At 53.9% G+C, this 13,510-nt stretch overlaps 5 protein-coding genes across 5 annotated transcripts; 1 reads left to right on the plus strand and 4 right to left on the minus strand.

Moving 5' to 3' along the window:
• Positions 1-48: 48 nt before the first annotated feature.
• On the minus strand, positions 49-1,373 carry RHO25_001894 (uncharacterized protein; the record flags this gene model as incomplete). The annotated part of the gene is made up of 2 exons (XM_023594491.1): positions 49-1,141; positions 1,195-1,373. The coding sequence occupies 2 exons, from the start codon at positions 1,371-1,373 to the stop codon at positions 49-51; spliced, it is 1,272 nt and encodes a 423-aa protein (XP_023460229.1).
• A 2,548-nt stretch (positions 1,374-3,921) lies between these two features.
• RHO25_001895 (uncharacterized protein) lies at positions 3,922-4,167 on the plus strand (the record flags this gene model as incomplete). The annotated part of the gene is made up of 2 exons (XM_023594492.2): positions 3,922-3,967; positions 4,022-4,167. 2 exons carry the CDS (start codon positions 3,922-3,924, stop codon positions 4,165-4,167), a joined length of 192 nt encoding a protein of 63 aa, XP_023460228.2.
• Positions 4,168-5,195: 1,028 nt separating this feature from the next.
• On the minus strand, positions 5,196-6,862 carry RHO25_001896 (uncharacterized protein; the record flags this gene model as incomplete). The annotated part of the gene is made up of 7 exons (XM_023594493.2): positions 5,196-5,241; positions 5,305-5,543; positions 5,593-5,866; positions 5,918-6,260; positions 6,313-6,440; positions 6,502-6,514; positions 6,565-6,862. The coding sequence occupies 7 exons, from the start codon at positions 6,860-6,862 to the stop codon at positions 5,196-5,198; spliced, it is 1,341 nt and encodes a 446-aa protein (XP_023460227.1).
• A 2,468-nt stretch (positions 6,863-9,330) lies between these two features.
• Positions 9,331-10,348, minus strand: RHO25_001897 (uncharacterized protein; the record flags this gene model as incomplete). The annotated part of the gene is made up of 3 exons (XM_023594494.2): positions 9,331-9,472; positions 9,523-9,858; positions 9,909-10,348. The coding sequence occupies 3 exons, from the start codon at positions 10,346-10,348 to the stop codon at positions 9,331-9,333; spliced, it is 918 nt and encodes a 305-aa protein (XP_023459651.1).
• Positions 10,349-12,171: 1,823 nt separating this feature from the next.
• RHO25_001898 (uncharacterized protein) lies at positions 12,172-13,107 on the minus strand (the record flags this gene model as incomplete). The annotated part of the gene is made up of 4 exons (XM_023594495.2): positions 12,172-12,188; positions 12,251-12,364; positions 12,418-12,600; positions 12,657-13,107. 4 exons carry the CDS (start codon positions 13,105-13,107, stop codon positions 12,172-12,174), a joined length of 765 nt encoding a protein of 254 aa, XP_023460225.1.
• Between the last annotated feature and the right edge of the window lie 403 nt (positions 13,108-13,510).

Consider the following 13,510-nt stretch of genomic DNA (forward strand, 5'->3'; position numbering starts at 1 on the left):
TCTCAACACTAGGCATGTCGCTGAACGTACTCGACATTTTGAGGACGATTACCTCCCCAACTCGACAGACGGTGGCCAGGCGTGCTGTGCCAGACGCTTCGCCCGGTACGCAGCCATAGTCTTCGAATCAACCAGGAGTTTTACCTTCTCCGGATCGATAGCTTGACCGCAGCAGCGTGGCGGGAATAGTGCATCGTCGGCAATGGCCCACTTGAAGCGTTGTTCAACGCAACTCATGCAGTAGGTATGCTTGTCTGCGCAAGCGGATGTGTAGCGTGCGCGTAGCGGAGCGATTGACTTCATGCAGTCATTGCACCACACGGGTATGGGTGCACCAAACGAAGAAGACCCAAAAGCTCGTGCTGAGTGACTCGTTTGAGGGTCCGGCAGCTTGACTACCGGGCGTGAACCAAAGCCAGTGCCTATACCCAAGTTTCCTGCTTTGCCATCGCCGTTGCTGTTGTCTCTGCCGTATCTTATCCCTTGCAGACTGTCCTCGGCCCTCAACTCTTCGAAGCTCTTGCCTTGGTACGGCTGCTGGAATGTGATGCTCTGGAAGCGAGACGCTTCGATATTGGAAAGGCCATCACCGGCGGTGGCTTGGAAAGGCGTGCCAATGGTCCCACTGTTGGTACGTGCGGGCGGGAGCTTGACTCTTGGTATTGGCTTAGATGTGCCTTGAAGAAGCTCTTGGTCGGCTGAAGGCACAGGACTCCACGCTGTCAACGAGCTGACCATTGGAGGTGCCGGACTCGAAATGGTTGGCGACGGTCTGCTGAAGTCCGTGGCTGAATCAAGGGAATATTGTCCATCGTGAGGACAATCTTGACGTTTCCTGTGCCCTCCGTCGTCGACCTGAAGACGCTTCGCGGGCTGGAAGGCGACATCATCACTTCTGGCCCTCTTGCCTAAGCCGTTGATAGTCGGCTGAGCGAAGGCCCCTTCACCGAGGCCAGGCGCGAAAGCGGCAAGCTCACTTGCATCCAAGGCGGCTGCTTCCCTCTTGGCCTTCTGTTCATGTCGTTTCATACACGCTTGACTGTCTCTCAGAGCCTGATGCTGGATCTGCATCAATTCCTCGGCCATGCTTTGCGGCGAGACAGCGTTGCTAGAAGGCGCCGGGTCGAGTCTGGCAAGACATCTGTGCGGCGTTCAGCTGGCGACTCAGAGCACCCCTCATCTTCTCGAACTTACTCGCGAAGCTCCTCAGCGTACAATTGACGCGCCACTTCTCCGTCGCTTGGGACATCTCCGCTTCTGTTGGCGCGGTCGCATGCTGCTAGAGATACCAGATCATCGAGCTGTAGATTAATGATCAGTCGAGCAGTTGCTGTATCGGCCTCGTCGAGGACGTGCGCCCAGTCGCCGCACATCCTGCTCAGCGCGCTCGAGCGGTGGATGGATTGTCGCAGATCTGGTCTGGTGAAGTTCAGTGCAGTTCAGTTCAGATGGAATAGTTTTGGCGTGGCGGCTTAGCTGCATTACCCGCTGCGCTAACTAGTGCTTTCTCACAGGCGGCAAGTGCAACAACAGGCCGAACAGCAGGTACGAGCAGCCCGCGAGCGTCCTTACTCTTTGCGCATTGGGGACTGCGGTGCTCAGTATTCCCGCATCAGATTTGCCATCCCGTCAACATCTCCGAATTGGAATGTCGAAATCGCATCGACGGTGCCCGTCCGGCAGTCGAAGACCCATGGCGATGGTGATCGTGTTTCGTCTTCAGTTGAATCACTGGATGAACAAGAAGATTCGGGCCTTGGCATTGACATTCCTCGATTTGAATGCTGTATATGCTCGCTGGCGGCTGTGCTTGTCGGACCAATTCTATTAATCGAAAGCAGACGACGAGTTGCCCGCGTCCGACACTATCGAGTCTCGCTAGGGAGCTATGATTGACGGCTCATCGCCCCTCCCGCCAAAGAGTAAAAGGGAAGCTCGCCGCCGGGTTCGCGCCTTGTATACTGCACTTACTGCCAGAAGGACCTAAGCACGTCTTTGCTCCTTGTATCTCTGCATTCTGCGGGGCATCTGAGGCATCTTGCGTACCGGAGAAGGGCAGGCAATCGATTAAGGTCACGAGAGACACGGAAGCGTCGGTGCCTCCGGATCTCTATTCTGCTGTCCACTGCTGGACCCCCACACACGTGGTCGGTCTTGAGGCTGAGGCACATCATCCAGTATAGGCTTCATCTTCCGCTCAACAACTTTGTGACGGAGTGCCAGTCGTCAGCAGTGAGGGAAGAGCTCACGAGACAGCTGATGGCATACGTGGTACGTACCTATCTACGCGAGGTTCAGCAAGTTGGCCCCGTCGCCTCACGCATACTGTAGAGGATCCTCATCGCCATCTTACGAAGTTCCTAACCAGACCGACGCGGCGTTCTGCGGAATCGTGGACTACTGCACTGCTCTGCGAGATCGCAGAGAATGTATTGGCTGTTCCATGAAATGACGACCTTGCCCTTTGGCAATCCTGGAGGCGTGTTTACGGATATTCATCAGAACCCAACACGTTGGGCACAAACCAGTGTGTGCACTAGCCCAAAGGAGACGAACACTGGCAATTGCCCGGTCGCTGTGGGCAGTTGCAAACTTCCCTGCAGTGAGGCTGTCGCAGCGGGCCTGGAGACCAAAGAAATGCAGTTTGTCGGAGCCGAGCGCAAGCAACCAAGCGACCAAGGTCCACGGCTCGAAGGCGCGTCCGCCTGTTCCAGAATCGTCGTGATACGCGTCGACCGAGAGCCGTTGTAGGCGTGTCATCAAGCTCCCTGTGCTCGAAACAGCGTTGACGTCTGAATCTGCTTCCAGATCCCATTCAGAAGATGTGGTCGACCCACAGCGGAGCTCATGTCCGCAATGTCTCGCCCTGTCCAGAAGCGTGTCGTGAGAGAATGATCTCAAGGCAGCATGACGACACAGGGCTGATCCATCTTCGCGTCCTGATGAGGCCTGCAAGGTACATTACCCGACACTTCGAAAGACTAGACTTTGATTGGCCCTCGGCTTTTCCGTACCAAGACTTATCCTTCTCCGGGATCGTGTACCCCCTTTGCGAAGTAATTCTGCTGCCAGATTTGTCCAAGCATCAGAACTGCCATCCCTGAACAGTGAGGCGTTGCCCGGACGTCCGCCCGGCCGCGCGATTTCTTTCGCGCCCTCCTTTTGCGACACGAGCCCAACGTGGGATGTTGCGAAGCAAGACATGACGCTGAAATGAGGAATGTTTCGAACTGACAGGCCGCGACTGGACTCGACGCATTGTTGCCGTCTACGTATACCTCCTGAGAGCATGTCAGCCCTGCCTGAAACGGGCCAATGAAGCGGGAGTAGTGCCTGCGTCAAGCGTGGGCCGCACCACTGGAATGCGTGCAGATGCGTTCGCAGGTTCCAACTCGCGCCAACTTGCGGGCGCTCGCGGCCTTGCTCGACATCCTAATGGACGGCACTGGGTGAGTCATCCTAACGAGCGGGCGTGGTCCATGGTCTCTTGCGAGCGCTGCCTGGCCTGTAGGATCCATCGCGAGACTGCTTCGCCGCGCCCGAAAGCAGGCGGCCTCTGGGGACGCCGCCAGTATTTTGGGGCTATGACACCAGGTTCGCCCTGTCGTGAGGCAGCAATAGGCTTCGGTATATATACCTTGACACTCCTGTTGCATGTAATATACTCCTGTCGGGCATCACAAACAACCAACAACCACAGTCCCGTCGCACTCATAAAGTCTCCCTTTCCCACACTACACGCGGCGTCCACCACTGTCGACTGGAGCGACTTCGCCACATTACACTGCAAACACTCGACATCTGACTGCACAAGAAGACCTTACCACACAACACAAAACCTCGCGAGCAATCCATAATATTCACGAGACACTGTCTCAGTTCCTTCCACTACTAAAGTCCTCAACCCAAACCACCATCAATATGGGTCGACAAGAGAGAAAGGCGGAATGCTACTACCAGTCCGAGGGTCAGTGCAAGCGTTCCACATCACTTTGTATTGCAGAACTGACAGGAATGAAAGGCGGTCCATCATCCGCATACTCCACAGTCGGATCGAACTCGGAGGGCAGCCCCACCACCAAAAAGAGGACTGTCGTGCTCCATCAAGCCAGCGGCACTGTTTCCAGCGACGAGAAGCGTCCTCCGCCTGCCTCGCATCGGAAGTAGAAGAACCTCAACAGCAAAAAGATTTATTTTCATGTAGCATATGGGTCACGGTGTTCGCTGGGTGGGTGATCATTTGAATCTTACGGAATGAGACAGGGGAACAGTCTGCCGCAACAGGGAATGGGATTCTTGGAGTTCAGGACAGGCGAATGCGGGCATCAATGAACGCACGAAAGAATATTAGACGCGGATAAGACGACGATACCCAACCCCTACACCGCGAGGGCATGTAACACAAAGCAACAAATGAATGTAACTGCTTTGCTCTTCGATGAGCATCAACGATTGTGCTACTCTTTCCCTTTCTACCACTTCTGAAGTCGAGAGCAGATGTGCAGTCAATAAGGCTCCAATCAGTAGCCACTGCATTTGCTCTGCTGCTGCAGGACGGCTCCATGCAGGTCTCGCCCTATGAGTGGGGTTCAAGGCGTTTTACTGAAGGTAGAGCTTTGCGATTTGCTCTGAGGAAGCTATCAAATTCCGTCCTTGCTTGCTTGCATGCATGATGCAGACCAGTCGTGAAGCTGTACTGGCCTGGTTGGCTGTTGCTTCTGCCTGTTGCGTAAAGTGGCTTTTGACCACTCGTTTGAACGGGTCGATTGGGGGATGCGATTGTCTTCCGAGCCGCCGCCGAGGCACCGTCTTTTTGCCTAGCATGACAATGGGAAAACGAGATCTGGACTCTGTTCATCAATACTGCAGCTGGAGTGACAGGGAAAGGGAAAGGGAGGAAACTGTGATGCTAAAGATAGATGCAAAGATGGAAGGCGGTGGCTTGGCGGCGCAGCGGCGACGAATTCGCCGCGGTCGAGCTCCTTCCATGCTCACACCGTTCAGGCCGCGACACCATTTCAAGACTGCAATATGAGGTTCAATTCGCGGCAGCTCGATGCGTTCAACCTGCAAACGCCAGAACCCATACAGAAGGGACTACCTGACTTGCCCCCGTCGAGCGGCTCAATGCCTGAGCGTCAGCACCTCATCCACGAGACATCACTCCCAGCCTGCGAGTCCATCTCGTACCCGCTCTACCAATTGTTTGGCTGTCCCTGCCGTGGCTGAGGAGAGTAGTATCTTCCCGGATACCAGATATCATGTCAGAGAGAGCGTGACTGGACGAAACGGGCCGAGACTTACCTGTTGAACAAGGTCTGGTCGTACTTCCCTACAGTTGGACAGTTCAAGCCACTGGTGAAGGCACCAAAGTATTGGCCGACTATACCATTCACTGCAGCCAGTGTAGCGCCAGCCAAATCCGGGATAGCGGACTGAGCAGCTTGCGCAAAGAAGCATTGCAAGTTGTTGCCCTGCAACAAGTTGGCGCCATTGAAAGCTCCTCGAGTAAGAGCGCTGAGGTCAACACCAGTAAAGGAGTTCTATGGATGGTCAGCTAACTTTGCATCCGACACCAAGTACGGAACATACCGTGCGGCCAGTGTTGCCTCCAAATTTCACCTGATAAGGATATGCCAAGAACTGTGCACCGAGGTCCAGGAAGACATCAACGGCGTTGTACGCATTGACAGGATCTGATGGGCGCCGATACCAATTGTTTGGAATCCGCTCTTGACCTTTCAGCCATCGGAAGCTACCCGGACTGCCAGCCACGCCGAAGAATTGCTTGAACTGGTTACCATCCAGATAGCCCGTAGGGTTGGCTGCAGAATGGTTGCTCATGAAGTTGATGACAAAGTTGTACCTGCGAGAGAGGTCAGCAGCCGACTTGATTTGCCTCCGCCAGTGGACCTACGCAGCAGGTGCAACGAGGCCACTAAAAGGAGCGGCAAAAAATAATGGATTCGTGGCAATGGACTGGTTCAGCTTCTTGCCATAGTCCTGCGCGAAAGCGTCCAAAGTGTAGCGATCACGCTGTCCTCCATTCACAGCGAAGTCGGTAGCACGGTACGCTTCCTCAAAGCGGCTGATGATCAAAGAGTGGGCATCGCCACCATTAAGGAAGGCATCTGCACGACCAATACTGGCGTCTCCCTCGTAGTTGTTATGTGAGTACGAGATACCTTGGGGCTTGCCAAGCAGCGACTTTGTGAGCAGATTGCTGGGCTGAGGACCACCGATAGACCAGGTTCCAAGGACTAAGGCTTGATCAGCTGCGCAGTCAGATGTGAGAAGTGCGACCCATCTTACTTGGATCGCCGTCGACGATGACAGCATAAGCCGCAAGGAATCCGGCGAGGTCCACGCCCATACCATAAGCTGCCTTGAGGCCGTCGATGGTCTCAATGATGGTCATGTAACCAGCTCGTGGCAGATAACTATAGGACGAGAGCGATGGACGGTTAACATGTACCTGATATTGGTCTTCGAGAGCCTTACCCATGATTCGCAGCTGGAGTTCCTGTCAGCGTGTTCTCACGTTGTGCTCAGCATCATGCTTACCAGCATTCAACCCAGGGCATGGTCCTCTGATCTGATCTGGCCTTGGACTGGCGTAGGCATATGTGCCGGTGGTGGACACGTACTGTTCAGTAGCACTGAACGTAGTGCAGCCCCGAACACCGCAATTCTTACGACTCCTACTGAATGCCCGAGCTGCAGCAGAGCCAGGGGTACTAGAGGGAACTGTCTGTCGTTTGTCGAGAGAAGCAAGCTGCTCTGAAGCAAATTGCTCGAGTGCGAACGGGAAGGCAACCACGTGCAGGGCGAAGACGCCTGCCAACAGAGCAGAGCACTTCATGCTGGGCTTGGGAACGATGAGGCTCGACCGCGTACTTGAAAGGCAGATCGCTCACGAGCAGAGACTCCTACTTATACCGGGCACGAACTGACACGGCTTCGAACTGAATGAGACGTTCCCGTCCGCATGCCATGGTCACTGAAGGAGATCGCCTTGCGGAAATCGAATTTTGAGTGACCGATCGACTGCAAGTTGCTCAGGTACTCAGAGGCTGCGCGAATGATCACGGCGATGTGCTGTAGACGGCTGCACGACCCCAGACCGCAAAGCTGGCGCGCGTTCTCATGCGACGCCATTATGCCGAGTGGCGTTCAAAACACTCTCTGAACGGCACGATTTGACGACCTTGAGGCATGTTCCGTGAGGAGACACGACGCCTCTGGTTATTGTTCCGCCATCCTTCCGAACGAGGCTCGAATTGTGTCGATCGATGAGTCTCGCCTCCGCTCCGGCAGTAGGTCGGCATAGCCCCTTTACGATACGCAGTCGGTACGGAGAGCTGCGACCTGGCTGCCACGCGAGACGGTTCCCCAGATCTAGGTACAGATGTCGATCAGTCCTCGTGGACGTGGCTTGATGTTTGAATCACAATGCTTGTTACTCCAAGCATGGTCGCTAGTTACTTCTTGCACAAGCTTGTACCGGGCATTTCCATGACGGTGTCTCATTGCCTATGCGCTGCAACGGCGGGTACAGACGGCCACGCTTGTTGCAACGAAGCATTACGCCGGCATCGATTCTCTTTCTCTTCAAGTCTTGAACTTGATCCGAAGTATGATAGAGTCAAGGGCCTGGGCAAGGCCCAGACTGCTAAGCATGCTAGACATCCTGTAAGCCTCAATTCCTTTGTTAGAACTGACCAATTACAGTTACCTGGATGACAGACTGCTATAACGCGGGGCTCTGTTTCGACTGCATAATTGTCATGAAGGTGCGCGCCACCTGAATTGTGGCTGCAGTACTTCGAAAACGCGGCTCTCTTACCATATCTGAACTTTGCCGCAAAGATTCAGATTTCGAGTGTGATTCGAATACCGACAAGTCAATTTGCTTTTCTCTCAGCACCCCATGCCCTCAGAGTACTCGCACGCAGAACCATGTAAGTAGTATCGTTTTGCCAAGCGATCATACAGACACAAACCGCGTTCGTGGCATTTGGATGGCGTCGAAGAGCACCACAGCTCAGCCAATCATGGATCACCAAAACAGCTGAAGTCGGGGATGTTGCCAAGCACATCACTTTTGCCGACATAGGCAGGCAGCAGACCGGATGCGAGCTCATTGTCAGAGATCCTAAGTCTAGGAGTTGTACTTTCCCATACTAGCTCCAACAGAGCATTCACTTCAGATCATAGCATATGTCTTTCTTGTGCGAAGTCGAAGATGACGCCGGCCTCATATCAAGCTTTCTATCGAATACCAGAGGTGGTCCTGATCACGATTGTCGACGGAATTGTGCTCGGTTATCGCCCTGCACAAGTCCTGGACATCCTCAAAAGCCTTCGTTTGGCTCACCCGAGATGTGCCTACCTGGAAAATCCGCTCCATCGGCTATTCGGGCATATCGTTCTCGTTGCATTTGAGCCGGACAGGAAGGCGCCTATGAAGCTGGCACACGACCCTCTTTCGCAGCACGTCAGGCGAATCGCACTCGAAGATGTGGGCCATAGAAAAGAAGAGTATCCCCCGGATGGCATTGGGAGGACACTGAAAGCAGATGCGTATTGGGCGACCGTACTTCCAGACTTCCAGTCTTGGTAGCCAGCTGGTCTCCACTCCTCTTGCGTTTCTCAGCAGCCCTGTCTCCAGATGCTCGAATTGAACTCTGTGCGGATTGATGCTGCGCGCCTCGCAGCCTGGGTCCGAAGCTGCAAGAGGCTCAAGTTCTTCTCTCTCTACGGCGTTCGAATATCGTCCGGCATCGCGTCTTGGAAGCTGGTCTTGGACGCGATCTGGGACTTACCATATGGTGGAGAAGCTGGGTTTCGTTATATCCTGTCGTTGCAAACTTGGAGTCAGTCATTTGTGCTCGATTCCTGGCAGGGACCGATCGCACGTACGACCCTTGAGGGATCTCTGACAATCCCAACAGGGCATTGAGAGCCTACGTGTCTGGTCGATGTGATTGGCCTTCTGGTCTTGACGAATACTTTTAGAAGCGTCTTGTTGCATGCGTTGGATGTTGCGCTTCGGAAGCTCTTGAAAATGGTGAAGCACAAACCATTCGAGGCTAGTGCGGCATCGACCCAGCTCGATGACCAGTCATTCATTGCACGTCCCATGAGGAGCACGAAAAGTCTGACTCTGGTGCGTACGCAAGCCAGAAAGAGTGGTACATGACGGGAATGATGATCGTAAATCATTATTAGAAACAGTTACTACATGGTCACATCCAACAGCCATGGCATGTTGTTCTGTGTTGCCCTTCTATGGGACATCTCTGGGTATCATTGTCATCATCCACAATCTTAGACCTGTTGAGCAGCGCGCTCCTGGCTGTTGTCAACCTTCTTGCGGTTCTCGCGTCCCTTCTCGGACCACGGGAAGTGCACAACTGGGAGCAGGAAGAACGAGTTCGAGGTATCGGCCATACCGGCGAGCGCATTGTACCTGGTTGGATGTCAGCAACGCGAATGTATTGAAGAGACTGCATAACTTACCAGGCAGCAAATGCGGCGATGATTCCAAAAGCACCACCAGCGCGCAGGCACGGGATGTTTGGTCCCTCTGTCGTGAAGTTCAAGTAGGCGATGCCGAGCATCAGGAAAGCCAGCATAAGCGTGAAGAACAAGAAGCTGAAGGCTACCGTGGAGCGCAGAGTCAAGAGGAAGAGGAGGAAGGTAAAGATGAACCAGCCCATGAGGTATAATCCGAATGAGTTCATGAATGGGTCAACGCTCTCGGCTTCGAGTCTTTCCATGATTTCGAAACCGCCTGGAGTGAGGATGATTGCAGTGCCAATCCAGAAACCTCCGTAAGATGAGAGTGCAGTAGCACTGAAGACTTGGTCAGCATCAATCAGTTGTACACGGTGGTCTCAACTTACCCGAATGTGTTGCCGACTGCCATTTCCCACATACCAGCCAGAAGCTGCACGAGACCACCGTATGCGAAGGCAGCACCGATGACCAAGTTTGGCTCGCTCAAGCCTCGGGTTCCGAGGTTGATGGCCGAGAGCAAGAATGTGGTAAGGGCGAAACCGCAGAGACCCAGTGGAGCTGGGTTGGCGAACTTGCGGTTGGGATCGATCTTGTAGAGACCTGGCTGCAGCTCACCACCGAAGGCGGCGAGACGCGCTGACTGATCGCTGTTGGTGTGCGCGTGGTAGAGCGGGTTGCCGCCATAGTCGTATGGCTTTCTCTGCTTGGCATGGTCGTGGCCGTTCACGCCATTCACACCGTTCGCACCATTGGTGTAGTTGCCATTGGTGAATTGCTTCTCTGCCTCTCCTCCCCGGATATCGTTCTGCTCTTGAGCTGTCGACATGATGAGGTCTTGCGATTTGGTGTGCGGTGGGAGAGGATGCAAGGACAAACAAACAATGAAAAATGCCCTTCAAACAATGGGACCCGGGTGCAGCAGAGGGATCAAAGAGGATGAGCGAGCACACGGCATCTAAATACGTAGGCTAAGCTGGCAATGCGGTCCACCATCGCATGCGGCGCTCATAGCTCCGAGAAGCATACAGCAGCAGGTGCCGCAGGTGTGGGGACTCCCTTTTCCCGTTCTCCAGACCGCGAGGGAGCTAGCGTCAGAAGAACTGGAGATGGTATGGAGGGAGCCAATCGCATGCCGATCGGGTGCTGTCATTATTTAGATTAGCAAGCCGTACAAAATTGCACACGCACGCGACGATCCCCGTGGACGTTTTGCTTGTGGAGTCTGCTCTACTGGAGCGGCTCTGTCGCGTCTGCTTTTTCAGGTTTCTGCTCCACACACCATGTGTTTGCAGGCCTCTTGCAGCAGTCGATCTCCAGTCTCTACACACTGGTCGTAAGGAGCATCGTCAACACCAATTCGCGTAATACAATTGTCAGCTTGCTACGATCGACGTAATGACTGGTCCAGAAGACGTCGCTTGGCCATCGAGATGATGATGCGGTGGAGGCCCCGGACGGAGTGTGCATGTGCCTTTGGCCTGACGTATGACCAAGAAATATAAGCTCTTGATGGCTTGCCGATTGGCGTGTGCGGCTGAACTCTCGCACCGCCAAATGTCTTGGAGGATGCACAGATCTGGTACAAGCACGAGATGCGAGCGATTCGCAACTTCTCTACTAGCAAATGCATGGCTTTGGCGCGCACCGCTGTCTCGACTGTGGACTGCTGTGCGCCGGCAGAGGGGGTATCGAGTGTGAAGAGATCAGATCAACTACGCGAGAGTTTGACGCATTTGTCACTCAGCACATCGGCCACAGAGTAGCGGCGCCAGTAGCTCGTCAAACCACAGACATCCGTCTCATCGGACCCTCACCCAACGTGCATGCGAGAGCACCCATGTTCACCAACGACTCTACGATAGGCCGAGGCACCCCCAAAGAGTGGTCCGAGTCTCCGGCCCCCAGAATTATATGGGTCGCCAACATGCTCTCCCGTCCAATTCCCCAAACCCGCGCTTGCGGCGGAGCGGAGGGCCGAGTCCAGTCATTCGGGTGTCGGTTGCATGGCAATCAACGCGAGACTCCATTTCCCTGCACCCTGCCAGTGTTCTCTGCGCGAAGAGCGCCCTGTATGCTTTCCTGATATTCAATATCGAGCATTTCTGGGCTACTTCTGGGCGCAGTCATATCAGACCATCTCCGCAAGCTCAAGGCTTGAGCAGCTCTTCGCAATGACAGCATCTGTTCCCGACGCTTTCGTCATCGTAAACAAGCAAAAACATTGCAAGAACCAACGCGGAATATGCGTAATAGAGTTGCGGCAGAGCCGCTATTGCTTGTTCCTCATCAACCTTTAACCATTTAGCCAGCGGACACCGACTTCGGCCGAGGGTCCGACAATTTGTGTACTGCTGCCAGCATCAACCAGCGACGATAAATCAAGCACACCAAGACGACACAAGCTCAGGAATGGGCGCTGCTGGAATGTGGCTTTTGTTCGGAATGCTGCACTGTATCGCATCCATCGCTGCTTTAGTATGCTCTAAATAGGACGTGGCGTCGAGGAGAACAGCTCCCCTGCTGTTCTGTGCTCTAGCCGAGACATGAGCAGGCAAGCGAGCTGAGTTTCCATCGACATGAGTTCGCGTTCGGGCTCTGGCAGTAAGCACTAGCAGGCCAGCCTGCATGCTTCAACTAGATCTCAATAGCCTATGCTGCGGTGATGCCTGCGGGGAGGGTTCATGGTTAGCAAGCACGCCTGCCACATATGTGTCCAAAGTAGACTTACCTCCGTCTGCAGTCACGAGAGCGCCGTTGATCATTTCTGCCTCTTCAGAGGACAGGTATGCCACGAGTTTGGCCATCTTCGCAAGGTCGGCATATCCACCTTCCCAGTCACCGACTGCCTTTGTGTGAGTAACAGCAGCGCAATCAGTACAGTTTCAATCTACTCACAAGTCTTCTTCATCACGTTCATGCCCTCCATGTTGAAGTCACCATTCGCGAGGTGGTTGCCGATGTTTGTCTGCATTGCTCCTGCAGCGATGGCATTGCACCGGATGCCTTTTAGCCTGTAGAATGCTGCAGTGTTCTTGGTGAGACCAATCAGGCCAGCCTTGGAAGCGGTGTATGCAGCGCCTGTTGAAACATGTTAGTTTGGTCTGCCTCGTTATTATCCGCCTCGTATCACTTACCATTTGCAAAGCCCTTGAAAGATGCCACTGAAGCAATGTTCACGATCGAACCCTTCTTATTGTCTCTCTGGAATGCATTTACTGCACGCTTTGTAATCATCATTGGTGCGGTCAGGTTGACTCCTATGCAGCGATTCCATTCTGGAAGTTCCATGGCACCTGCGGGGTTGAATTTGTCGATCACACCGGCGCTGTTGACAATGTAGTCGAAGGAGCCGAACTTCTTCTCTGCCTGCGCGAACAGCTCATCGAGGTCCGCTTCAGAAGTAATGTCGGACTTGAGTGCGAGCACTTTGTCGGACCCATTCTTTTGCTTGAAATCGTCGAGAAGTTTGTCGTTGATATCGCAGATGACCACGTTGGAGCCGAGAGAGATGAAGTGCTCTGCAATGGCTCTGCCCAATCCTCCGCCTCCGCCAGTGACGAGAACAGTCTTTCCTTGGTGTCCCATCGTGCTTGACTGGGCGTTGGGATGTTGATGCGGTTGAGATTTTCGATGTTCGGTGCCGAATCCAGACTCCAATTTCAGGTTCAAAGAAGGCAAGGGCGAAGGACTTCGAGTCAGTTGAAAACTCCGGAAATGCTGCGCAGGAAGGTGCTGTGGTTCAGCTCGAAATTCCTGCGTTCGGATGAAATTATATGCGTCTACAAACGACCTCGTTTCTATCCGAGATGCACTAGAAAGTGGCGCAAGAATTCCGGTATGCAGCTCTCTTGGCAGCGCACTCTCGCCGTCGTACCATTGTCGCTACTGGAGAAGTCGCACATATCCAACAATGGCCTGCTATGCGAACTCCACCGCGGACGTTCACCGAGAAACATAGTTCTTGTGCCGGTAAAGCTAGCTCTCCCGT

Source organism: Cercospora beticola, chromosome 1 (genome assembly GCF_033473495.1).
Source record: "Cercospora beticola chromosome 1, complete sequence".
In the NCBI taxonomy this organism is placed as follows: Eukaryota; Fungi; Ascomycota; class Dothideomycetes; order Mycosphaerellales; family Mycosphaerellaceae; genus Cercospora; species Cercospora beticola.